This window comes from Cannabis sativa, chromosome 2, assembly GCF_029168945.1.
Source record: "Cannabis sativa cultivar Pink pepper isolate KNU-18-1 chromosome 2, ASM2916894v1, whole genome shotgun sequence".
Lineage (NCBI taxonomy): Eukaryota > Viridiplantae > Streptophyta > Magnoliopsida > Rosales > Cannabaceae > Cannabis > Cannabis sativa.
Window position 1 is genome coordinate 16,207,864 of NC_083602.1, and position 26,007 is coordinate 16,233,870.

Below are 26,007 nucleotides of genomic sequence, written 5' to 3' on the forward strand. Positions count from 1 at the left end.
TCGTCTTGACATATTTAACATGTTTATTAAGGTGTTGATTTCAGGTCAATATTCTTAACCCAAAATAATATATTACATCAAACTGAAAGCTTCTTTACTATTCAAAGAATAACACTTCTAAGAACTTTTTTATCCGAATTCTATTAGTAATATTAAAATTATTAATTTCATGAGTAATATTTGTAGGAAAATTTACATCATATATTAATTTTTGTTATTTTTTTACAAAAATATTGTCAGGCGGTATTTTCTATTTTTTTACTGTGTTTTTTTATAAGTTTCATATTGCAGTATACTATGTTAAGTTTTCACTGGTGTTCTACTGATGTATTTTTAGTTGTTCTACTGTTGTTTTGAGTCTTTTGTTTTGTGTTTTACTAGTGTTTTATAAAAACACAGTATTTTTGAAAATTTTTATGTGTGACAGTATTTTTGTAAAAGTTAACCCAAATTCTAGTATTTTTGTAAGTTTCCCATAACTATTTATATTTGTAATTTGATGAGGTTAGGTTATTCTTGAAGCTAGTAGGCCCATTCTAGTAGGCCCATTCGTAAAAATAATTGGGATAATTTCAAAAAAACACAAAAACTAATAAAAAAATTACAAAAAACACGGTTTGTACTGATGTTTTAATATTTTTTTATGGTCTTAGATTTTATTTATATAAAACACTCTCTTTTAAGTATTTTTATGTTCTACTCTTGTTATTTTGTCGTTGATTTTTTGTTATTTCCATACTTTTTTTATATTGTTTTGTTTTTTTTTATTATTATTTTCATTTTTTTTTCTTTGTTTTTAAAGTATTGTAAATATGTAAAAGAAAATGTAAAATTTTTACAAAAATTAATATTTTATGTAATTATCTCAAAATAATTTATTTGCATGACCGGACCAATACGGCAATACCTTTGGAGTAGAGATCCCTTTCACCACAAGGTATACTCATTATTATGCTCCCGAAGTAAAAGGGTTTCGTAATTTTTCTCCCAGAGTGAAGCACCTCAATACATTTCTGGATGTGTCTGCTTAGGCAGCATGCATGCCTCTTACACTAAAATACGTGCACACCTTAACAAGGATGAGTGCACCCACTATTCTTAGAAAATACACATGTTCAGACGCTTGCATACGAAAGTAAATCAAAATTTGTCATGTCACTCGAGACAAGATAGTGTTGGGTTTTATGCCCTAAATAAAATTCATTTCAATATAATCAGATTTACTTATTAATATAGATCAGAAATAACATTTAATGTTGCATGGTTCACATGATTTATTTCATGATTATATGTACATAATCTATGAATTCTATTTAAGTCCAGAACATATCAATTTGTTAATGATTATAGTGTTGTCAAACAGTGGAATATAATCTTAATTATATGTTCGAAAGTTTATTCCCTGATTTGTCAGAACACTGAATTTAGACTGACATGGTATAATCAGCGATAGGTATTCTTACACCTTGGATAAGTGTTATGTCCTTTCCAGGACATTGGCAAAGTTTACCAGCATCGGATGTATGGAGTATACATCGAAAGGGACCGATATTGAACTTTGATTAGATATATTAGAATTTACCGTAATATCTATTCAATTCAATATCACCTGTTGATCCTAGATCAAATGATCTTAATCCTGATATGATTAGGTTCAATCTCAAGAGTGTTATTCGTGTTCTTTGATTTGTTAGTTAAGCCTACTTTTAGCTCAGAGTGATACGTACATTTTGGGAACACGGTAGTGCAATTGAGTGGGAGCGCTAACATAAATATGGAATCTATAGCTTCTATCTGGCGAATAGAAAGTAAAGGATGATTTCCTTCGAGCTTAACCAAACGAAAATAAATAGTGGAGATCTCATTTCACTTAGCTGAAATATCATTTATACAGGGTTAAGTGTTTTAAGGATAAAATACATTGTAGGGTGTTACGGTAATTTAATTCCTTTACAGTGTAAATCATCTATATAGAGGATCATTGATCACATTAGGGTTATAACAACGGATAACTAATGACGTGTCTATATCGTGGAACATATAGAGCGTTCTATATACTGAGAGTGCAATTCTAAGTTCTATGCGTGGATTCAACGAAGAATTAATAAGTCAGTGAATTTAAGATATAAATTCTTGATCTACTTATTGGAAGCTCGGATATATAGACCCATGGTCCCCATACTAGTTGAGACCATACTGCTTGTAAGACTCAGTTAATTGATTTTGATTAATCAATTATAATTTTAAAGTTAGACTATGTCTACTTTGTGAATTTTCACTAAGCAAGGGCGAAATTGTAAAGAAAAGAGAATTCTAGGTTTATTTATTAATTAAGAGACTTTATATGTCTAATTAATAAATATATTAAATGACAATATTATTTAATAATTAATTTTTAGTTATTAAATAATTGGAATTGGCATTTAAATGGTTGAATTTGAAAATTGACGTTTTTGAGAAAATGAGATGCAGAAATGATAAAACAGCAAAATTGCATAAGTGAGGCCCATTATCCAAGCCCATGGCCGGCCACACTTATAGGTTTTATCATTTATTTATTTTTTCATTATTTTTATGCCAAATAATTCTAACCTAAACCTAGGTGGTTACCTATAAATAGATAGTGATGACTCTCATTCACACTTAACTTTGTGAACTTCTGTCAGATGAAAACTGAGCCTCTATCTTTTCTCTATAGGCCGAACCTCTTCCCTTCTCTTTTCTTCTCTAAATTTCGAATTTCTTGAGTGAATGAGTGAGTGCCCACACACATCAAGTGGTATCTCAATCATAGTGTGTAAGACTGTGGAAAACCATCCAACAAGAAGGAGAATCAGCATCAAAGGAAGGAGAGAAAGAGATCCAGGTTCAGATATTGATAATGCTCTGCTACAGAAAGGAATCAAGGGCTAGATATCTGAACGGAAGGAGTCATTATATTTCGCTGCACCCAATGTAAGGTTTCCTAAACTTTATATGTGTTTATTTCATTGTTTTAAAATTCATATTAGAATGTTAATGAAACATACTTGTTAGTAAATCTAGATCCTGGTAAAATATTTCCAACAGATAGGTCGACAACAAATTACACACCTAGTAAGGTTGACCTATTGGGTCGTCAGTTAAGGGAAATAGTCTAATTTTAATCCCTCCATTAGTGAGGATAATAAGGATTAACCACTCATTTGGCCTGATTAATCTAACCAACCACCTTAGTAACCTATAAATAAAACCAACCATCTCTTGTAAATGGATCTAAGATTTTGGACTAGGATCTCATTAACAACCAAAATTCACCTCTAACCATGAAATAAAATATGAATAACCCGCCCTCTTTTTTTTTTTTGAAACAAGAGCCACTTATGGTTAGTCCTATCGGTGCTTGAAACAATTTTGTCTTCTATATATTACTATATTTTTAGAGTCAATAATTGTATATCAGGAACTAATGTACTCAATTACACTTGTTGTAATTACTCTTAGTTTTTCGTTGAAGTCTATCCTGTACAGGTACTCAAATTAGATAAGTGATCAATTTTTAGGTTTCGACAAACAAGGGCTAAGTCTAATATCTGCAAACAAAAAGTTCTCATTACTTCCATTGAGTCTCTAATAGTTAAAGAAAAGTGACAAGTGGGCAATAATTATGCAAGTTAAATTCTTGGCTTTAACACAAAACCATACATGGTCCTAACAAAAGGGTTTTTTGTGTTAAAAAATGTCCAAATAACTATTTCTCTTAATAAAAATTTGTTCTTGTTGCAAGGGGCTTTCATCCACTAGCTGATTTTTATTTCAATGACTTTTTGCCTTATTATTAAGTCAGTTACTATTTGAATTGTGCTCACTGTTGATGTAACTAAATGATGAACATTAAGATAATTAGATGTCAATAATGCTTTCTTAAATGGAGATTTAACAAAATGTATCAATATGGTTCAACAAAATTTACAAACCGCCTAACCCAAATAAACCGAATAAACCGACAAAAAATACAACTCGAAATAATACAATAAAAATCTAAACTGCCAAATGAATATATTGGGTGGTTTACAAATTATTCTAAACCGTCCAATTAACCTGAATAAACCGAATTAAACTGATTAATATATTGTTTAATAAAAGTGTATATAATATATTACATAAATTATATTTAATAGTCAAACTATTTTGTATTTAAAGTTTGAATATTTTAGTGTTTAACTTAAAATCTAGACTTTATAGTTAATAATTTTTATTGTATTTGGGTATTGAAGTTAAAGTTTAAAATCTATACAATATTATTACTTTTTTTTTATTATTTTATTCAATTATTTCATGTTTGCTCAATTATATTTATCTTATATTAAAATTTTTTAAATTAATTTAGACTATAGTATTTTTTAACTTGAAATATAAATAATGTATTTTTATTTTTTTTAAATCTAATTTTTTGAATTAGAAACTAAAAATAATAATTATATATAAAAAAAAAAAGTGAAGAACGGTTTGGACGAGTTAATCCAACCAAACCGACGAAATCATTAGGCGGGTTGAACTTTTTCTAATTTTAATTGGGCAAGTTACAATTAAATATTTGCAACTCGAAAATTGTATTGGGTTGGTAAAAATATACTATAACCCGACCAAACTGACTGACGTACACCCCTAGGCAACCATTCGAGTTTATTGATACCACATGTTTTAAAAAAATTTGCAAGCTACATAAAGCATTATATGACCTTAAAGAGGCTCCTAGGGCTTGTTCGAAAAACTTTTAAGTGCTCTTATAGGTTTTGGTTTTGTGTTTGCTAAAACAAATCACTCATTGTTTGTCAAGATTTCATTAACAAGTCACACTTATGTCGTCATTAATGTTGATGATATCGTGATAACAAACAACGATGAACAACTTCATTTTCTCTTATAACATACCTAAGTAACACTTTTGCTTTAAAAGATCTGGCAAACTTCACTACTTTCTTGGCTATCAAGTTCTTTACACACTAAATGGGATTTTGCTGTTCCAACAAAAATATCTTTAAGATCTAATTTGCAAACCTCAACTGCAAGGGGTGAAAACGCAGAGCACTCCTATGGATAGTGGGTTAAGACTTTCCAATTTTGGTAGGGAACTTATTCCTAATTATGCTCTTTATAGGTCCATTGAAGGTGCACTCCAGTATGCCATAAACACGAGACCAAACATAGGATTTAGTGTAAATAAAGTGTGTCAATTTGTACACAAATCTTATCAAGTGTTAGGCTTTATGTTCTAAAAGAAATTGAGTAAAGGGTAATATATTTATGAATATAGGAAATACAAATATATTATTAATGAATATTGCTAATTATATGTTATAATTAATTTTTGCTTAGATTTTTTCTCAAAATATGTGGTACTCTAAGAGGAAGCCATGTGGTAATGAGGCCCCGTTGCGGGACGTGCTACAACAAAACATACATGCGAAGCGCGTGAGTCAAGAATCGCTTCAGAATTTTAGTCATCTCCGAGAGGACCTTCTAGGACGGTAGTTAGTTGCCTTTTCCCCTCTGGGAGAAGACTCATCTCAAAGAGGCTAAAGCTGGATTGTATGGGATTCGGTGTGTGGCCCAAGGCTGTCACTATGCGCAAATTTAATGCGACATGGGGAAGGTCAACCTACTTTCTACCATGGAAAGTCTGTTTCAGGGTTTAAACCTATAATTCTTTGACTTTGCGACATCCCATGCCTCGTTTGACGGCTACATTGCGAACTGTCAAGTCATTAGTAAGAGAAAAATATTGTCTCACCAATCACCTATATTGAGCCAAAGCACATACCTATAGAATAGGAAATCGTGACCTAAGGCCGGGTTTAGGAAATTGTACAAAGTATAATCAAACAAGCAAGACAAAGGTGGCATTTTTATCACCATTATGAACCTATAAATACCCCCAAGAATGTGAAGAAAAGGGGATCAATTAAATTGTTCTCTGAAAGACAATACTGAAATAAAATGACTTATGGACTAAGGTTGTTTAATGCCCCAACCACGTAAAAATACTCTTTTTAAATTTGCATTAATTACTCAAAATATCCTGAATTAATTATTGCCGAAAATCTCGGTCAATATTTTGGTACTTTTATTGAGAGTTGTAGGAAGCTTTCTAAAAGGAAAATTGTAACCAATATTGTACGAGGATGGTCTTAACAAGGAATGCTTCGCGTACTTCAAGCCAACATAAAGCCCCAAGGTGTTCGGATGAGGATGTGGCCTCTTGAGTGGATGTTGAAGGAGAAGGAGATACCAACGACACTGAGTATACAAAAGGCCATAATGACTACAAAGCATACGAAGAAGATGATTGTACGAAATTGATTGCATTAAGGCAACGAACTACTAAACATGATGCCAAGATAGCAGAGCAAAAATAGCAAAATAAAAGAATGCAAGATGCATTGGTTGCTATGAAACATGTGATGGAAATTATGGGTATTCATGTGTACCCAACAGTTGTGCCATCCGTCCATGAGAAGACGAGAGTGTTTGTTTTATAGTACTAAATCAGATACGCAGTGGAAGAGTTTTGTGTTCCTTATTATCATTGTACCATATCCCAATAGATATCCAAATGTGTGTACGTTAAATCAAAACATAAGAATAGTAAATTTAGAACAAATACATCTTGATGACTATCAAGGTATCTTCAAACTTTCTCGTATGTTGTATCCCTGAATCTAGTTGAAGAGGATGTTGCAATTGGAATCACACCAGTGTCTTCCGAATTGTTCCACCAACACAAGGAATAGTGTGGGCTATTAGGATAAAGTGTATAAGTTTGTTCTTGTTGAGTTCTCAACACATGAGTAAGAGCAATTGAGAGAGAAAACTGTTTTCTTTTTCTCCCTTTAATTTCGAAAATTATGGTTTAGATTAAGTGTGTTATGATTTCTCAAATCAGGCTTCTATTTATAGTAGTTAAATCCCTTTCATTAAATCATATTTAATTGTTTAAATAAATAAAAATCTATAACTGAATTCGGTTACTGATATTTATGAGAGAATCTCTCAACCACTTGAAAGAATATCTCAACAACTTTGAAATATCTATAACTACTTTCCAAATTAAATATTCACCTAATTAAATTAATTAAATAATTAATTAACCGAAAAAGAGTAACTCCATAGGGACAGGATGTATGCTAGGTGCCTACCCTTGTTCTTTAGGACAAGGTTGAGATCTTTTGTCCTGACAATTTTTGTCTCAACAAATATTGTCTTGACAAATTTTGTCTCACCAAAGTCCATCTAAATGATGTAATATCATTCCAAAATTTTAAAGAGGTCATTTACCTTACAAAAATCTCAAAAAATAGTAATTTTACCTAAAAATTCAAAAGTGCACTAAAATTCAAATTCATAATAAATGGCATTCCAAAAGAGGTCATTCACCTCTTAATTAATAAAGCATCACAAAGATTACTTTGAACTACATTTGACTTGATTTCTAAAAAATGATACGTAAACAGCTTAGTTGCTAAGACTAAGTGCAGTTACCAACACCGCAAGAAGACATAAAACACAAATCTCAAAATTCTATAAAAAAATCATCCACCTAAGAATTTTCCTAAGTTTTCAAATAGCAATATATATATATATATACTAGCAAAAAACTACGTGCGAGGCACGTATACTAAATTTTATGCTAGGTTTTTTTCTATGTTATTTGAAAGTTAGATTATTATTGAATACTGAATGCAATATATTAGTGTTTAAAAAAATTTAAATATGTTCTTAAGTTAATCCAAAAATAAACTAAAAATTAATGTTCCAATACTTAAAGAAACATTACTTAAATAGGGGTAAGATAAAAAGAAAATTAAAAATCAATCTCTAAATTGTTGATAATTGAAGATAGCATTAGTCTAAAAATTGTAGATAAGAAAACTAATGATAGTCATTGGTGGATTTCAATCTTCATTTTCTTTGATAGAGACAGTAGTGTAATTTTTGTATATTGCACTTTTCATTCTAGTCGGGTCCGCATATATCTGGATTATCCATTTTTTCTTTGATAAATTGAATATGGTAGTGTCGATAAAGCGGCGGTATTCCTACAAACAGTGGTGTATTTTCATTTAAGATGATTATACATGGTGTGCATAATTTATTTAATTAAAAAATTAACTATATGAAAGGCATGTAAAACTATTTAATTTTTTAAAAACTACACCAGTATATTTCATTAGTTGGGCAGCATTACACGAAAATATATTTTCCACAATATCTGCGAACATGACAGCAGATAGGCTCTTTGTATTGTCATCAAGTTCAACATATGCTATAGCACTGTAAAATGCATAATAAGATTGTTAGTATATTTTTTTTTATTTTAACTTAATTTCAATAACATCATATGTTTTTTGTAATATACCGTGGTGTAGGAAATCCTTCTTGGCCACATGTTGGCTTGTCACATATGATTTTTTCATCTCGATTGTATAAATCTATTTTTTTATGACATGCGTCACATGACATGTAATAAAAATTCTGGAGAGTATCAGTTATTTTTATTGCCACCTCAATCTAAAAATATTTTTTCTACATCAAAATCAAATGGTGTTAATAATAATAAGATATCGAAACGAAAGTTTTATAAAGTAAATATTATAGTAGTTTTTACCTCATTCAGTTGCAGAGTTTTTCGTCAACTTTGAAATTTGGATGTTAGTCACTATTTCATGTAATCAAACAAAATATTTTGGAGAAGATTCATTCAATCAGTGATTCATCCAAAATTTTCAGCCCAAACATAAAAAAAGATCCCAAAATTTCAATTACCTCAGGAGCGTAAGAGACTCAGCAATTAAAGTTGCAATTAAAGTTTACAGAACTTATAACACACAAATTTCACTTATTACAACACAATTTTCAAATTCCGAATAATGTGCAAAAATACCTGGAGGCTAGAAAATCTATAACATGCATTGTTTGTGAGATGTAATCTGGAGTCGGCCAGTTTGTTGAACCATCTCTACTTGAACTATGCTCCATGCCATTTTGAGAGCCAGGCGCAGCATGAAGATCAATAATGCATCTTATATCGTATGATCTGTACCAAAGTTTTTAGTTATATAAGAAAATTATTGTCTAAATACTTTTATGTATATTTAAAGAAGTAGTTGTCTAAAATAAGGTGTAAATCAATCCTAGGGTGCCCATGAAAATGCATTATCAAGAGCTTCCAAAGTTCCACCAATGTATGGAGCAGGAGGATCAGGATCATAAGCAATCCACCATCCGACTGGTATTCTCACAGTATTAATTCCATGTTTATTTAAAAAAATTGAAGTCTTCTATAGTGATAAAACTGTTTCTATGTTTCTGCAGATTCAAAGATGTCCAAACTATTGACAAAAATAAAAGTGTGCAAAATAAAAGAATACTTAGTGATAATTAATGAAAAGGAGAAAGAGAAGTTTAGGAGCATGAAGACATGGAGTTACCTTAAGAACCCGTTTAGCCTCATTATGTCCATAGCCATTAGCCAGCTGATAATCTCCGTGCAAGTTATTTGAAACGATTATCATTTGAAATGTGGCTGCATTACTGTCCCATCCCGGCTTCCCTGAAAAGTCTGTTGTAAGCTGACCTCCTAATGTAGCCTATCAAGTAAAGTGCACAATATCATTTTAATTATTAAACTCTAATTGGATATTTTGGATAGATAATTAAATTGATAAGACAATCTAAATAGCCTTTTGGGTCTAGATAGTCATGTTAGAAAAATCTTAAAACAATATTGCCAACAAAGATCTTTACAAATCCATTTTAATAAGAAGTTTCCCACAAAACTTTAATTAGTCTAACAATTATGATGAAAGCCCCATGGCCAAATTAATGAAACATGATCTCATGCTGCTTCTTCAGGATGTCAATATGGTAAAACATTGCTTCCAATTGTCTAGATAACAACAAAAATATTGAAAAGCTAACCTGCAAATAGTCTCCAGTAGTCGTTTTTATGTGAACCCTATCATTGTTCCTTTCAACATCAAATGTTTCTGTAGTTGAAGGAGATCCAGCAGTTGCAGAAACAGAGCATCCTAGACCAGTACACGTCAAAAATTGTCCTTGAGATGTTCTGAACTGAAATTGTGTATAGAAAACTCTCCATAGCTACACAAATGACAGAAGCAAAACATTTTTTGATGGTTCTACTATGAAAGATTGAGGCCAAATGGGAAATTAGCTAACATGGGCAAGATTAGTATTTTGTTAAAGACTTCAAATCTCAAGATGTATTAAGCAAGACTATCTAACTAAATACTTAGGAAGTGAGTTTCAATTAGCATGCTGCAGACAAATGAATGAGTCATCATAACAGACCTCTCACCCTTGCCTGGAACCTTCAAAACTACACAAATCAAAAGCAATCTAAGAAAATTTGACCTTTCATATCCACTAATACATAGCTTTCTTCATCATCAACCAATCTCTTGCTTTCCTTTACATATCAAAAAGCACTAACCAAAACTATCATGTTTAACTGATATATTTATCATTGCGCTGAATTCAAGAAAAGTTCCAAATAAACAATAAATTTTATGGTGCTCCATGCTTAAACAATTAGATTTTTTTTTTTATCTATTTTTAACATTCTGAAGTTAGGTAATTTGCAAGATAATTCCATTCACGAAAAAAAGCGAAACATAAAATAAAAAGCATAACAATGTGGTGAGAATCTAACCTTAAAGATTTCCCAGGAAGAAGGTGAATCTCTATCCACGGTTACATTCATGCCTCCACCATTCTCAGCAGACACGTACTTCTGTCGGGTTAATGACTTGATTTGGACCTCTGTTCCGTCCTGAAAACCAATATCCACAGAATACAGATGGGTCAATTCCAAAAGGTAAAGCAAACCCACAAACCTCCAAACTATCTAGTCCAATATCCAGAGAGATGGCGACGATCCATGTGGGAGTATACTCCAAGGACTCACCTTCTCCACCGCCACTCATTCCGATTTCGAATTAATTCAGATGGATTATTCTTCTAGTTGGGCCTGCTCTCATCAATGTCACTCCACCATCAAACGTCGATTTGAGGTTTGATATCGATTAAAAGGCAGAGAAGGCGAAGTCGACAGTGCAAATTTTGATGGTATAAAAGAATATTTAATATCAGTTCAAATATTAATATGATTTGTTTTATTATTATTTTATTATATATAAATAATATTTTATTATTTTATTAAATAAAAATAAAAAATCACCCATAAATTTCTCATAAACCAAGAATTTCAGTTATATAGGCACACTTTATATAGAATAGATATATGTAAACAGTTTGATTAAGCAAAATTATTGAGTTCAACTGCAATTTTAAATTCATACCAATTTTCATTTTCTTAAAAATTACCCTAATTATTTATTATTATCATGATTGAAATCAAATAGTATTTTCTTTAAACAAAAAAAATATAATTAAGAGATTATTTTTATAATCTTGAGTTGATCAAACTTAAAACTAATAAACTCTTGTACTATTAATTTGACATAAATAAAATTGTGTTTTACATTTATTTTTAATTTTTAAATGTAAAATTTTTACTTTTACTTTAACACCAAGTATAATAGGATAAAAGAGGCTTCAACTAGTTCAAGAAATAATGATATCTCCATGTGTTTTGCTAATGTGTCAATCTACTTGAAATTAAAGTTAATTTTATGCATGCTGCATATAGAAAGTGTATTATTCTCAAAATGAGCAAACGCATATCAATCATGGTTTGGCTTTAAAGTTTTAAAACTGGGAGTGGTTTGGTAAAAATTTTTAAAAACAGTTTTTTTAATAATTGAATTTTAAAAAACTAGAAAACAGAAAAAATTAAAATATTGTTTTCAATTTTCAAAAATATTTTTTTTTTATCTAACATATTATATTTTGCTCACACACTCAGATCTTAGACCCGAAACTATACTCGAACTTGAACCCAGATGGGTTAATGTCATGGTATGGTGTTAAAATATTGATTTTATTTCCTAAAAAAAATCTAAAAATAATTTTTAAAAATTTGTGTCAAACACCATTAAATGTTTAAAATGGCAAAAAACTGTTTTTATTCTCACTTTTAAAAACACAATTTTATAAACTAAAAACTAAAAATATAGCCAAACAAGCTTTTAGAGACTCAGTTTCAGTTTTCAATTTTAAAAATTGTGTTTTTAAAAATAAGAATAGAAAATAATTTTTTTTATCATTTTAAAAATTTAATAATGTTTGAGATAAATTTTTTAAAATTATTTTAAAATTTTTTTCTTATTAAAAAAAATCAATATTATAACACCATACCATAACATGAACTCTTCTGAATTCGGGTTCAGATTTAGTTTCGAGTCTAAGATCCGAGTATGTGAACAAAAATATAATATATGTATATATATGTTAGACAAAAAATTATTTTTAAAAATTGAAAACAACATTTTAATGTTTTCTGTTTTCAAATTTTTTAAAACTCAATTTTTAAAAATTTTTGTCAAACGTCCCTTATTAATTTTTAAAAACTTAAAACAGAAAACAAGTTAGGATGCCAAACAAGCTCTTACCATCACATACTGGTGTAAACAAAGCCTATGCACCAGCCGAACCCCTACTCATAGCCCCAAGAATTTGAAGAGAAAATGCAGCCAAAATTTCACAATGCAAGTTTGAAAGGAATATATCTCAGGAACAGGGGGAATAAAATATCACCCAGCCAGCTCAGCGGCTCATAACCCCAAGAATTTGAAGAGAATGCAAACAAAATTTCACAATGCAAAGCAATATATCTCAGCAACAAGGAAATAAAATATAAACAGCAGAAATGGCTACCAAATTACGCAAGCACCCATAAAAAAACAACAGATTACATAGAACTGATAATTCACCCTGATTCAACATCTGTGTATTTGAGATGTGATATTGAAAGTAGAAACCAGAAATTTTTTAACAGAACATTGATATATTTTTGGTATACCAAAATGAAAGGAAAACGAATAGCTTAATAGGACTTCCCACAGTGTATTAAGCTCCCAGCACCCAAAAACAGACCAAAAATAGCTGCACTACCAAGTGTTGTTTGTCCAATATACCTAATCTTCAGTAGTCCCGGGACCTGTATTCCTCAAGAAATATATGAATGAGTAAAAAGCTTTCCCCTTTAGGAAAAAAAGCAAAGTAAATATGAAACCGTAAATGCATAACATTGATAGCTATAGTAAAGAGACTGTCATATACTAAATTTAACAACCTTAACCTAACAATATTACAACAAGCAATATAAATGCAGAAGAAAAAAGAAGTCCAAGATTACAAAGCCAAAAGTTATGGCTGAATGCTCCATTAGAGTATCGTTTCACATTTTAGTTAGAAATCCTCTCAAGTAAGGATATCAGTTTAATCTTTCACCATTCCGTTTAGCCTAACGCTATGATTCACTTTCTTTTAAATGGGAAGTCAAACAAGTAAAAAAATGATCAGCGCTCTATAAGAGGCCACTACTTGGTTTTTCAAGCAATTCTGTGGCCCTTTTTTAAATGTTAATAATAATAATAAAAAGAAAAGGAACAAAAACTATTAGGAATATACAGAAGGAAAGAGATCCAATAGGGCATGCTATTAGTCTAGAGTCATCTCCTTTTTCCATCTTTTAGCACAAGAAACAAAGCCAAACCAAAACCAAAAAATCTGGGGCTTACATCATGGGCGACCACAACCAATTGTCTTGTTAATTCTTAAGAAATAAAGATATTTGTCATCTCTTTTCTAAAATTTGCACCAATTTAGTGTGTTTTAAACAAATATTCTTTGAGTTTTGTTGGTTTAATGCATAGGTTTAGTTTAGAAATAAGATTACTTAATTGGGTGTAATATTATGGAAAAAAATGCAAGAAAACACAAGTCGCTTTAATTTTAGGCAAAGGCAAATCACGCAGTGCATGGAGAAAAATACTTTTTGGCAACATTTAAATGTTGTGGAACTTGCCTGGCTCTCTTGATATTAAACACCTATTATACTCGCCTCAATATCTTATAAGATGAGCTCAATGATTTCAAATGGTGCCTGTAGTAATATTCGAGGTCAGATCTTGATACAAGTGGCTCACGTTTTTTCAACTAGAAAAAGAATAGTGTCAATGCTCCATCAATGTTTGCTCTTCTCTGTTGTCAAAATCCATGGCTTTTGCTTCAGCTTCAGTCCCCAAACAAAGATGTGACCAGCCTCTTCACTCTCGTTGTTGTTTTTTGGGTCACAATATGGATAGCTGTTATAAATTACCCACCTAGGTATTTTATCTCAAAAACAAGGCTCAAATGAATATCCATTAGCCCCATTTGAATGGGAGATCCTAGGGCTAATGCAATGACCTCCCTTTCAATCCATTTCGCCATTTCCTGGAGCTCTACCTGGACCATTGTCATTGATGTTGCCCTTTGCATTGTCGCCGTCTCTGCTCTATCTATGTTGTCATTGTTGATGCCACATTTCATGTTGCCACCATATCCTTACCAGGCCATGCTATTAAATGATATTGGAATTATGGACGCGTAATGTACCTACTACATTGGAATTATGGAAGCATAATGTACCTAGTACGAAAAATTGGTCACCTTTTGAAGGCAAACACTGGTAACTCCTACCTGGCAAACTATCCAACTCACAACCCAACCATGGCAGCAACCCATTTGTGACTCTCATGACCAACCACCTCTCCCTTTTTCCAGAAATGTCACCCAAACCCGTTTATTTGTACTTTAAGAGATACAAGTAAATCTCAACTACAATATAAGAATTCCATTTTTTTCTTAAATGTAATAATATGAGAATTGTAATCAACCCATTTAATGTAATATTGTAAACCCGTCTATAATCAATGTGCTTAGTTAGCTCAAGAAACACAAAATTCAATGCAATTTGAAAATCACCTTGATTATCACACCGCAATTTTGTTTGTATAAAAATTTCAAGTCCTACATCAGTCAAGAGTTGATATATTCACATTATCTTCTAATGCTCTAATGCTTCCCAATAATGAATTGTTAGAGATGACATTAACTGGGTGACTATATTGACTAAATATGCAAAATTTGGATGAGTCACACTAAAATAATTTTACTTTTTAACCATCCATCGATACTTCTTAGAAGGTTCAAATAGTTCCCCACCTTCGGTAATGTACATGTTTGAATTCATTGGAGCACTAAAAGACTTTGCTCCCAATTTCTCAATTAATAAGTCAATGACATATTTTCACTAAAACAGAAAGATACCTATTTTGCTCCTTGTGACTTCAACACCAAATAAATACTTAAGCATGCCTAAGTCTTTCATGTGAAATTCAGTGAGAAGGAAAGACTTGAGAGATGGAGTTCTTGTAGGATCACTTCTAGTAATAACAATACCATCCACATACACAACTAATAGAAAATTACACTCTCGGCTGGGGCTCAGGTGACGCACCCCATAGTAGGTAGGGGTGATCTACCTCAAAGGGTCTTGGCCAACATTCGTGGATGGGTTGGAGATCTCATGGTTGCGCCCAGAGAGAGAAGCCACGCATGGTAGCCCCCTCCAACCCTTTTGACAATTAAAACAAAAATAAAGCTTTTGTTTGCTTGTGCAACACAAAATGATCAAACATACTTTCTATCATACCAAAATTTTTCAGTACATACAAATTTTTGAAGACGACAATCTCCTCTTGAGCAACAAACCCAAAAGATTGCTCTATATACACCTCAACCTGAAGATTACCATGAAGAAAAGTGTTCTTCATATCAAGTTGATGCAAAGGATGATGAATAGTTGACATTAAAATAAACCAAATAGAGGTCAATTTAGCAACAAGAGACACTGTGTCAAAATAGTCCACGCCATAAATTTGAGCATAGCCCTTAGCAACAAGACATCTTTTCAATCGAGTAACTGAGCCATCTAGATTGATAATAATTGCAAACACACATTTGCATCCTATAGCCCATTTCCCCAAAAGTAAATCGACCAAGTCCCGAGTACCATGTCACCCAAAGCATTCATCTCTTCTATCATTTTAAATATGCCTACTAGGAAGGGATACACGATAGGTATCATCTCCTTGTGGAGTTTTACGAAATATGTTTTTGAGTCATTTTCGTATACTGATATTTGAGCTGTAAAATGGTCTCTTGTCTCAAAACTTTCACAAGATGAAGGTGAGCTCCTTGTTGATCCTACAAGGTATAGACAACTAACCGGAAAACTTATATATCTAACCATCACTCGACTTGTCATTAGCTATTTAATGATAGGCGATTGGGAAGAACCCCATCTCAAGGCAGCTAATCATAGTATTTTAATACATAAAAAAAGTTCATGGTGAAGGTATCTTTTTCATTCTTTCAAATACATGTGAAGGTTTTCCAAATTCAAATTGGAAACACGCTCAACACTCAAAGGCCCATCACCGATTTTGTCTTTTTCTTAGATCATCTCCAACACCATGGAGGCCCAAGAAAGGACATATTGTGTCACATTCTTCAGCAAAAGAAGAAATCATGCTATAACAAATACCACTTCTGAGATTACTTGGCTTTTTTCCTTGATGAAAAATCATTGTGTCCCTAATCCTTGACCAACTCTTTCCTTTTCCAGCATTCAAGCTACTCTCCACATTGATGTTACTTGATAACTCTAAGATTTAGAGTTATTTTTATATCTTTAAGCTTGAATTTAATGTGAATTGTGGAGCAATTAATGTCTATATTGTGTAATTGTGTTTAGTTTGTTGTGTCTTTGTAATAAATGGAAGTGTGTGTGTTAGTAAGTGTTAGATGGACTTATGTTGTTGTTTTTATGTGTTTTAAGCAGAAAAAAAATACAAGAATAGGTATTTGGAAATGTTTGGTACAAGGAGAAAAATGAGCAGAAAAATGATTATTGCTGACTGGCATTGCTATAGCAATCATCGCGTAGCAATTTGTCAGCCCAGTAAGTTTATTTTGGCAGATAGTCCAACTGGCTTTAATGAAAAGAAAAACGAGCTGAGGTGGCAGAATTTGGCTATTGACTCAACAAACATGTGGAAAATGAAGGACAAGTGGGTGATGATTGGGATTTCCAATTAGGGTAAACTTTGGTACCCTAATTGGGGTGCAAAAAGAAAAAGAAGAGGACATGATGAGGTGACTGGCTGCACTTTGAAAAGTAGTACGAAAAATCACAGGAAAAAGTTTCTAAGTACAGAGAAAGAAGAGAGTACAAAGAAAGAAGAAGAAGATTGAGAAGAAGGAGAAGAAGGCAACTACCAAAGAAAGGATTTGAGCTCACCACTCATCTCTCTTGCTCTCCACTTCGTTTTGTATCATTTTCTTCTCTTTAAGTTTCTCTTTAACTTCATGAACAATATATTTTCTGGTTTTGAGTTTTTAATTTCAGCTATGAACTAAAATCTTTGAGATTTGGGTGGTTATAAACCCTTGTATGGACTAGTGTTTTGATTTTGCAATGATGAAGTAATCTTGTCTTAGTTCAATTAGATGTGATGGAATATTGATTGAATGTTAATTTTTGGCCATTTTTAACATTTACCAAGCTAGATCTTACTTGGAAAAGCAAGACCTAGTTGAACTCCTCTAATTGATGCATGGTTTTTACCTTTCCTTTTAAGTATTAATTAGTAGTGAAATAGGAATATTTTGCTACCATGTATAACTAAGGATTTGATGCTTTATTAGGCTATTTGTGATCTAAACTGATGTAGGAATGCATTGTGAGATTGTGAATGGTTTATTGCAAGTTTTGGAAAAAGCTTGCTGGTTTTTTTGAAATCTGTTAACTTTACCAGGATTGCTGAGTCATTGCTGGGTCATTGCTGTATCAACTGGGACATACAAGTGGAAATTAATCACCCAAGTCTACTTTCCTAATCTGAAATTACCACCATTTTAATCACTTTTAGTTTCTTATTCTTAGTTTATTTAGTTTAAAAAATTAGTTCTCAAGTTTAGACTCAAGGCTATAAATTTTTCTTATGAATTGATGTGTGATTTTATTTTATTTTTATTTGAAATTCTTGGAATTGCTCTTAGTTGATTTAGCATTATTTAGTAAAAAGTCCCTGTGGAGACGAACTTTGATTTACTTATCATTGTATTACTTGTTTGTGATTGTGTACACTTGCGCAATTATAAAGCAATATAATTTTCACAACATTACTCCTATTCATTCTGAGCGCACCAAACGTAAAGAGATAGAAACCCACATGGTTCGAGAAAAGTTGCAAGCAAGAACATTGATGACATTGCAAGTTTCAAACCAACATCAATTGGTTGACAACATTTATTCTCCATCTTGGGGGGAAGTATTACATGATACTTTATCATTTTTCTATCTAACCATGTTTGTAGTTTCCAGAATTAGTTAGAGTATTATGAGCTGTCAATGTCATAGGGTTTGAGTTATATTGTATATTATCTTTCTTTACCCTTTGTATGTAAATTCGGCCTTGTAATCTTTTGAAGACTAATGAGACTGAATATTTAAGGTTACATTCCATTCCTCTTACTTCTCTAATAAAAAGGCTTTACACTGAAAAGAATATAACGTAAGAATCTTCACTGAAAGACTGGATAATTCAGAACAATGAACATAGAAGTAACGGAACATCAAATATGGAAGTATATGTAGCAATAGACAATGCAAAATAATATATAAAAAAAAGAGCCAACTTTGAAGTCACTACAATATCATATGTTGAAGTCTAAGACAGGATCAGATTATGTACCTTATACCTAATAGCCTCGTATGTTCCATATACAGCGCCTGGATGTAAAGTTAGTATTAGAAACAAAATCATAAAAGACTTGACTATTCAACAAAGTTAAATTCAAGCAATTGTAAGGGAATAAGAAACTTAGGCAGGACGCTAGAACAGTCATTAAAAGTACCGAGATTCTTCAGAATTCTTAGACTAATCAAACATCCATCCAAGGTAATCTTTACCATCTTAGACAAAAGCTACATTGGAAAGTACACAACTGATGTCGGAATTCCTAAAGTTCCGGAAAATTCTGGGATAGGGTTGGACTGAAATGCACTTTATTGGTAGAAACTGTTACTTATTTTTTGCCCCATTTTTTAAAAAGAGACAGAGGTGCATGAAGGAAAACTGTGCTAACAAAAGATTAATACAATAAGAATAATTCCTAAAAGAAATAAGACTAGGGACTTGCATTACATAAAATAAAACATGTAAACATCAAAGGAATTGTATTAAAACTGTATGAAGGAATAATGGTTTGATATTAATTAGCTTATATCATCGGGGGTGTTCCAACTTGCAACATATGATGATATTGCATATCCAATAAATGTCATGAAAACATGAAATATTTAGTTTTCGTCTAGATTAAAGGAAATTCTATGTGTAGGAGATGGCATGGCCTAGAAACCTAAAATTAGCTTACATGTTCTGCTCTGTTCGAATAAAAGTTTCCCCCAAATGCAAACCAAAGCCAAATGATATATATAACTTGTGAGTGTGACCAAGCTTTATACATAAAACCATAAATGCAACAATGAACTGTTATAAAAAAATAAATAAAAGTACAGGACAGCACAGCACAGCGCGATGCTTAAAAATCAAGAAACAAATGTATAATACATCATGAAACTAGAAACTCAAATTGCTAACTTCCAACGCAGACCACGAATTCAGATACACATATGAAAAAATTTAAAAATAAAAAGTGCACGAGTCCCATAATAAGCAGAAATTAGCGCAGAAAACCTAAACCCAGAACGACGAAACACAAAACTAGATGATTATATGATAGAGGTATTGAGAGAAATGTATATAACTCCGTATACATATATGAGAGAGAGAGAGAGAGAGAAGTATAGGGATAATTACCAACAGCGCCGCCAACAGCACCACCGACTGCGACTCCGGCGGCCACACGAGTCATACAACTGTCCCTGGCCATTGTAGACAAGAAAAGCGGTTAATGGGTTTGAGAGTGAGTTTAGGGAGATCCCTGGGAACAAGTGTTTGGGTATGGCGAAGAGAAGAGTTATTATCGAATACACCGAACACGGCCGCAAATTATTTCCACTGTTTACACTTTATAATTATATGTGTATATCCCTAACAAATATTACCAATATTAGTATTTTTATTGGAAAATTTGACATTTCATGCTAAAAAAAGGGAACATGGTATTTAATTATACTTAATTATAACACATAGGAAAAATATACCAATCTTTCTCTATTCTTCCAAAAATACCCTTCTTATTTCAAACTTCCCACATTCCCTCTAACTACATTCTCTCTCTTCTTTCCCTCTCCCAAACTCACGAACCCACGAACGGACGGACGCAGACCACCAAAGCTCCACCAAAACCCACGAACCCAAACCACCGTTCGAACCCACGACCACCCAAATGAACGCCCCAACCAATCGGCGCCACCCACGAACCCAGACGTTGAACCCACGGCCATACGCAGTCTAACCTAGACGACCCCTCGAACCCACAGCCACCCGCACGACCCAGACGACCAGTCGAACCCACGGCGACCAAGGAGACCCGCGAACCCACCCACGACTTGAAAAACCTACACAGACGTCGAACCCAATACCCAGGTTTGTTCTTTATTTTTTTTTAACTTTAAATTCACAATCTGCGAAAAACCTAAAATGTATTTGTTTGGATTTATGAATTTTAGAGTTTGGGGAAGAAACTGAGTTTAGGGAGATAGATTTTGGGGGGTTTTTTGATTTTGTGCGACATTGTGCGATGTGTATGCGATATGTATGCAATTAGTGATACAATTTAAGGTCTGTTTCGTTGTGGGATTGTGTGTGCGATTTCTGTGCGATTATGTGCGATTATTTGCGATAAATGACTACTGTATCTGCAATTGTTGAATTTGTGCGATTTTGCTCGATGTCTTGTGCGAGTTTGTGCGATTTATGACTACTGTGTCTGCAATTGTTAAATTTGTGCGATTTTGTGCGATTTATATTCAAATATGTTGCCAGCCAGCAAACATAATTAAATTATTTCTGGTAGTGCGATTTATGTGCGAGCTTGTGCGATATAGTATGTTATTAAGTGGTTGTTATGCGATTTCTGTGCGATTTTCATGCGACGTATATGCGATTTATAATCTTTCTGTTTGTATTTGCAGATGGCTCCAGAACTCATTCTCCCCTTGGCTGAGCATTTTCCTGGGCGTATCACTTACCGAGGAAATGGGCACTTTGCTTCAATTAAAGCAAAGTGTGAAGCCTTTAACCTGACTGAGAGGGTGAAGGAAACTCCTTTTGGAGTTTTTTGGAATGCGAATGATCTGAAATTCTCTGGGGTGATTGTGCATCAACTACTGTTGAGGAAAATGAAAGTGACTGAGGTAAAGAATGATGAAGTGTGGTTTTACGTGGGTAAAACCGAGGCCAGATTTGGAAGGTCTGAGTTTGGATTGATCACTGGCCTGAAGATGAGCGTGTTAGGTTTTATGCCCTAAATAAAACTCAATTTCAATGTAATCTATTTTATTCAACATCAATAAAGAAACAGAAGTATTTTTCATTCATTTGTGTATGTTTTGGTTCACCTTATCAATTGCTTGTCTATTTGATTTATAAATTCATCTTAAACCCTTTTCACATACTTGATCCTGTTTATTGTGTTGTCATCACATTGGAAAGTAAACATGACTATGTGAATAAAGTTTCCTAGATTTATCAGACACAGGGTTTTACTGATATGATAATCTACAACAAGAGTTTACTTGCATTTGGAGAAATGCTATGTTCTTTCCAGAACATTGGTTAAAGTAAAGCTCAGGTTGGATGCATGGAGTATGCATCGGAAGGGACCGATATTGAACTTTGACTTAGATTTAATTAAACTTACCGTAAAATCTATTCAAGTCAATATCACCAAGTTGATCCTAGATCAAATGTTCTTAATCCTGTTATGATTAGGCTCAATCTTGAAAGGCTATTCATGTTCTTTGATTTGTTAGTTAAGCCTACTTTTAGGTCAGGGTGATACGCACATTTTGGGAACACGGTAGTGCAATTGAGTGGGAGCGCTACCATAAACATGGAATCTATAGCTTCTATCTGGCGAATAGTAAGCAAAGGATGATCTCCTTCGAGCTTGACCAAACGAACATAAATGGTGGAGTACTCATTTCACATAAGCTGAAATATCATTTATACGGGGTCAAGTGTTTTAAGGATAAAATACATAGTAGGGTGTTACGGTAATCTAATCCCTTTACAGTGTAGATCATTCATATAGAGGATCATTGATCAAATTAGGATTATAACAATGGATAACTAATGATGCGTCTATATGGTGGAACATATAGAGCATTCTATATACTGAGAGTGCAATTCTAAGTTCTATGCGTGGATTCAACGAAGAATTAATAAGTTAGTGAATTTTAGTGCTAAATTCTTGATCTACTTATTGGAAGCTCGGTTATATAGACCCATGGTCCCCGCACTAGTTGAGATAATATTGTTTGTAAGACTCATGTAATTGGTTTTGATTAATCAATTATAATTCACAAATTAGACAATGTCTATTTGTGAAATTTTCACTAAGTAAGAGCGAAATTGTAAAGAAAGAGTGATTAGGGGCATATTTGTTAATTATGATACTTTATATGGTTCAATTAATAAATATGATAAATGACAATATTATTTAATAATTATTTATAGTTATTAAATAATTAGAATTGGCATTTAAATGGTTGAATTAGGAAATTGGCATTTTTGAGAAAATCAGATACAAAAGTGTTAAAATTGCAAAATTGTAAAAAGCAAGGCCCAAATCCATCAAGCCATGACTGACCACTTTTGTAGGCATTTTAAACTGATATTTTCATTATTTTAATGCCAAATAATTCAAACCTAACCCTAGTGGAATGCTATAAATAGATAGTGAAGGCTTCAGAAAAATTACACTTCTGAATCAGAAAAACCTGAGCCTTCTCTCTCTTCCTTGGCCGCCACCCTCTCTCTCTCTCTCTTCTTCCTTCATATTTCGAACTTACCTTAGTGATTAGAGTAGTGCCCACACACAGCAAGCAATACCTCAATCATAGTGAGGAAGATCGTGAAGAAAGATCATCAGCAAAGGAGTTTCAGCATCAAGGACTCAGAGAAAGAGATCCAGGTTCAGATCTTGATAATACTCTGCTACAGAAAGGATACAAGGGTTAGAGATCTGAACGGAAGGAGTCATTTAATTCCGCTGCACCCAATGTAAAGTTTCTTAAACTTTGTACGTGTTTATTTCATCGTTTTAGAAAGTTCATATTTAGGGTGTTAATAAACATAGTGAGTAGATCTAAGATCCTGGTAAAATAAATTCCAACAACTGGCCTCAGAGCCATGGTAATTGATTTACTTGCAAGAAATTTGGACTTTAAAACGATTGTTTGTTTGTTTTTGGATGGTATCATGTGTATTGAGTGTTATTTGATGATTGATTGGTGTTTGTAAATTTTCGTTAAAAATAATTGAATATCTGTTTCTGGAATTATTTTTATTGGATAGTATGGAAAAAATTAAGCAAGTTACTTTTTTACAATACTCAATTTTGATTTAATTTGAATTAGTTATGATTTTTTGAAGATTCGAAAAAATCGGAGTTGTGCTGAAACTTGCATGCGCGCGCGAAAATCGCGAAAATCATTCACGACATGATTCCGCCGCACAAACTCGCCCAGATCACACCCATGCGCGCGCGGACGGGTATGCACATCATCCCGTCCGTACAGCTCGCAATTTTTTCGTTTTCTTCGTTTTTTCATGCTTTTTCATGGAATTAACTTCCGATTTTTTGTGTAGTTCTGTATTTATACTATTACTATTCCTAATTCAATTCTAATAATCATTTTGAATTAATTTAATATTTTTTAAATTTAATTCAAGATATTAGTGTAATTTAAATTTAAAAATAGTTAGTATCTATCTTATTTGCTTAATAATATATCTTATTTTTAAAATTTGATTATATCTTATCTTATTTTTAAATTTAAGGTCAGATTTTAAATTTTTTAAATTAATTTTTTTTTAAATAATTTGACCTTATTTAAATTTAAAATAAGATAACTATAATCATGCAATTTTTAAAAGGATAAGATATTTTGCTAACTTTTAAATTTTGTTATTTTATTTATTTAAATTACATTTAAAATCTGAAAAAGATATTCATTTATCTTTTTTAATTTTTTATTTAATTTTTATTTATAAAATAACATTTAAATTTTAAAAGTAGTTAGCAAATTTTGAAATGATATTTAGGTTGGTTGAAACCTAATTTTTTAAAATTGTAGGTTTAATTTTAAATTTAAATTTTTTTTAAATTTTTCGAATTTTTCAAATTTTTTTTAAAAAAATTTCGAAAATTATTTTTTTTTATTTAATTAATTATTTTGAAATTAATAATTTAATTTAAAATTAAATAAATCCTACATCCAACTATCCAGCTAACCTTGTTGCAGGAGTATGTGTTTTAGCTTGTGTGTAAGCTTTCAAAACCTATTATTGCTTGATTGCAAATAACCATGGTTAACTTGTTGACAGATCCAATGATCTGATTTTAACTCATGGCTCCCTTGGTCAAGTTAATAATTTGTAACAGGTATATTTACAATCTTCTTTCATCTGTGTATGACCTAGCATCATGATAGGACCCATCCAAAGTGTGCCTGTGTGAGCCTATGTGTTTAATTTCACTATAGATGCATATAGGTTGGTGTTGCTAAATAAAATGTCATAGTTCTTGATAGATTTTATTTAGGCCCATTTAGTTTTTGGGCTTAGTCAATTAATAACAGTTGTTCATTTTAAGGTTAAATTCCTCTCTTTTGGGCCTTGTGTGAGAGTTGGGAGCCATAGTAGTGGGTACAACATACTGAACCCAGCACCCCCTCACATGAACCACCCCAATTGTGAAGGCCCATTTGCCTGATTTGAATAACTGTACTAGGTTAATTACACTAGTTTAACCTAATAAAATTGATTAGCAACATAATTAATTTCATTTATTTTGAAATTAATTTAAGAAAACCATAGTTTAAAGAATTTTATATTCTAAGCTAAACTATATGTATTTTCTTGTATTTAATTAAATATAAAATTATAACCATCTAGATTCTTTCTGAAGCTTAATTTAAATTTTTCATTAAATATTCCTATTTAAGTTGATATTTAGTTATCTACAACTAACCAACTTAAATCTGAATATCTTTTAGATTTAAAATTTCAAAATTAAGTTGAGGAATTTTAGGCATTGGTTATTAAGATTCTTTAGATATTTTTTAAGTTAATATCTTTTCGAATATTAACTTAAAATGGAATATCTTCAAATTAAGTGGTTACAACTTAATTTTAATTTAATTAAATCTGATTTGAAAGATATTTAAGTTGATTTTTTAGATTCTTCTAAAACAACTTAAACAAGATATTTTCAAATTTGTTCCATTTATTATTCGAATTTATTTTTTGAATTTAATTAATAATTGAAAATTAATTAAAGTTGATTTTTTATTTAAACCAACTTTGATTTGTAATTTTTCATTATTATATTATGGAACTTGTTCGATATTTATTTGAATTTATTTTTCAAATTAAATAATAATTAAAAATTAATTAAAGTTAATTTTTTTATTTAAACCAACTTTAATTTGTAATTTTTCATTATTATAATATCGAATAATATGATTATACAAAATACATATTTTTTTAAAAAAATAATGAGCTTTTAATCAAAAGATATTCGATCTCCATTGTTGGTCTTACAATAGTTAAATTTTTTCAATATAACCTCGAGACGCTAGACTTCGTCCCCCTATGGATGGTTATTCGTTGAACACTTTTAACACCGTAAGATTTCAGCTGATAAGTGTTTTGTGAGTTTTCGTCTCTATTTAGACTCTCCCCTACGGTGACTACTTAGAGATAAACTCATAAAACATGAAACAATGGTGGAAGC

At 31.8% G+C, this 26,007-nt stretch overlaps 2 protein-coding genes across 5 annotated transcripts; both read right to left on the reverse strand.

Annotated features, from left to right (window-relative positions):
- Positions 1-7,817: 7,817 nt before the first annotated feature.
- Positions 7,818-11,299, reverse strand: LOC115714836 (uncharacterized). Of its 4 annotated transcripts, XR_009686137.1 has the most exons (8): positions 10,970-11,299; positions 10,715-10,834; positions 9,961-10,143; positions 9,471-9,629; positions 8,924-9,076; positions 8,648-8,698; positions 8,399-8,565; positions 7,820-8,313 (listed from the first exon to the last, which is right to left on the reverse strand). XR_009686137.1 is itself a non-coding variant. In XM_061110190.1 (5 exons), the coding sequence occupies exons 2-5, from the start codon at positions 10,763-10,765 to the stop codon at positions 9,050-9,052; spliced, it is 420 nt and encodes a 139-aa protein (XP_060966173.1). In that variant the 5' UTR covers positions 10,766-10,834; positions 10,970-11,297; the 3' UTR covers positions 8,793-9,049. The 4 variants fall into 4 exon arrangements, 2 of the variants coding, with proteins under 2 accessions (XP_060966173.1, XP_060966172.1); XR_009686136.1 differs by having other exon boundaries at positions 7,818-8,313; positions 8,399-8,698; positions 10,970-11,297; XM_061110190.1 differs by lacking the exons at positions 7,820-8,313; positions 8,399-8,565; positions 8,648-8,698 and having other exon boundaries at positions 8,793-9,076; positions 10,970-11,297.
- Positions 11,300-12,833: 1,534 nt separating this feature from the next.
- Positions 12,834-20,293, reverse strand: LOC133029067 (uncharacterized). The gene is made up of 3 exons (XM_061110192.1): positions 19,899-20,293; positions 18,771-18,808; positions 12,834-13,123 (listed from the first exon to the last, which is right to left on the reverse strand). Exons 1-3 carry the CDS (start codon positions 19,969-19,971, stop codon positions 13,010-13,012), a joined length of 225 nt encoding a protein of 74 aa, XP_060966175.1. The 5' UTR covers positions 19,972-20,293; the 3' UTR covers positions 12,834-13,009.
- Between the last annotated feature and the right edge of the window lie 5,714 nt (positions 20,294-26,007).

Excerpts from the sequence above, each read along its gene's own strand:
- LOC115714836 (XM_061110189.1), bottom strand. The coding sequence starts at position 10,765 with ATGAATGTAACCGTGGATAGAGATTCACCTTCTTCCTGGGAAATCTTT. Across the intron at positions 9,630-9,960 it reads CTACTGGAGACTATTTGCAG|GCTACATTAGGAGGTCAGCT; the intron begins GTTAGCTTTTCA and ends TTTACTTGATAG. Across the intron at positions 9,349-9,470 it reads AGGCTAAACGGGTTCTTAAG|AAACATAGAAACAGTTTTAT; the intron begins GTAACTCCATGT and ends TTGAATCTGCAG.
- LOC133029067 (XM_061110192.1), bottom strand. The coding sequence starts at position 19,971 with ATGGCCAGGGACAGTTGTATGACTCGTGTGGCCGCCGGAGTCGCAGTC. Across the intron at positions 18,809-19,898 it reads TGCTGTTGGCGGCGCTGTTG|GCGCTGTATATGGAACATAC; the intron begins GTAATTATCCCT and ends CTTTACATCCAG. Across the intron at positions 13,124-18,770 it reads ACGAGGCTATTAGGTATAAG|GTCCCGGGACTACTGAAGAT; the intron begins GTACATAATCTG and ends TGAGGAATACAG.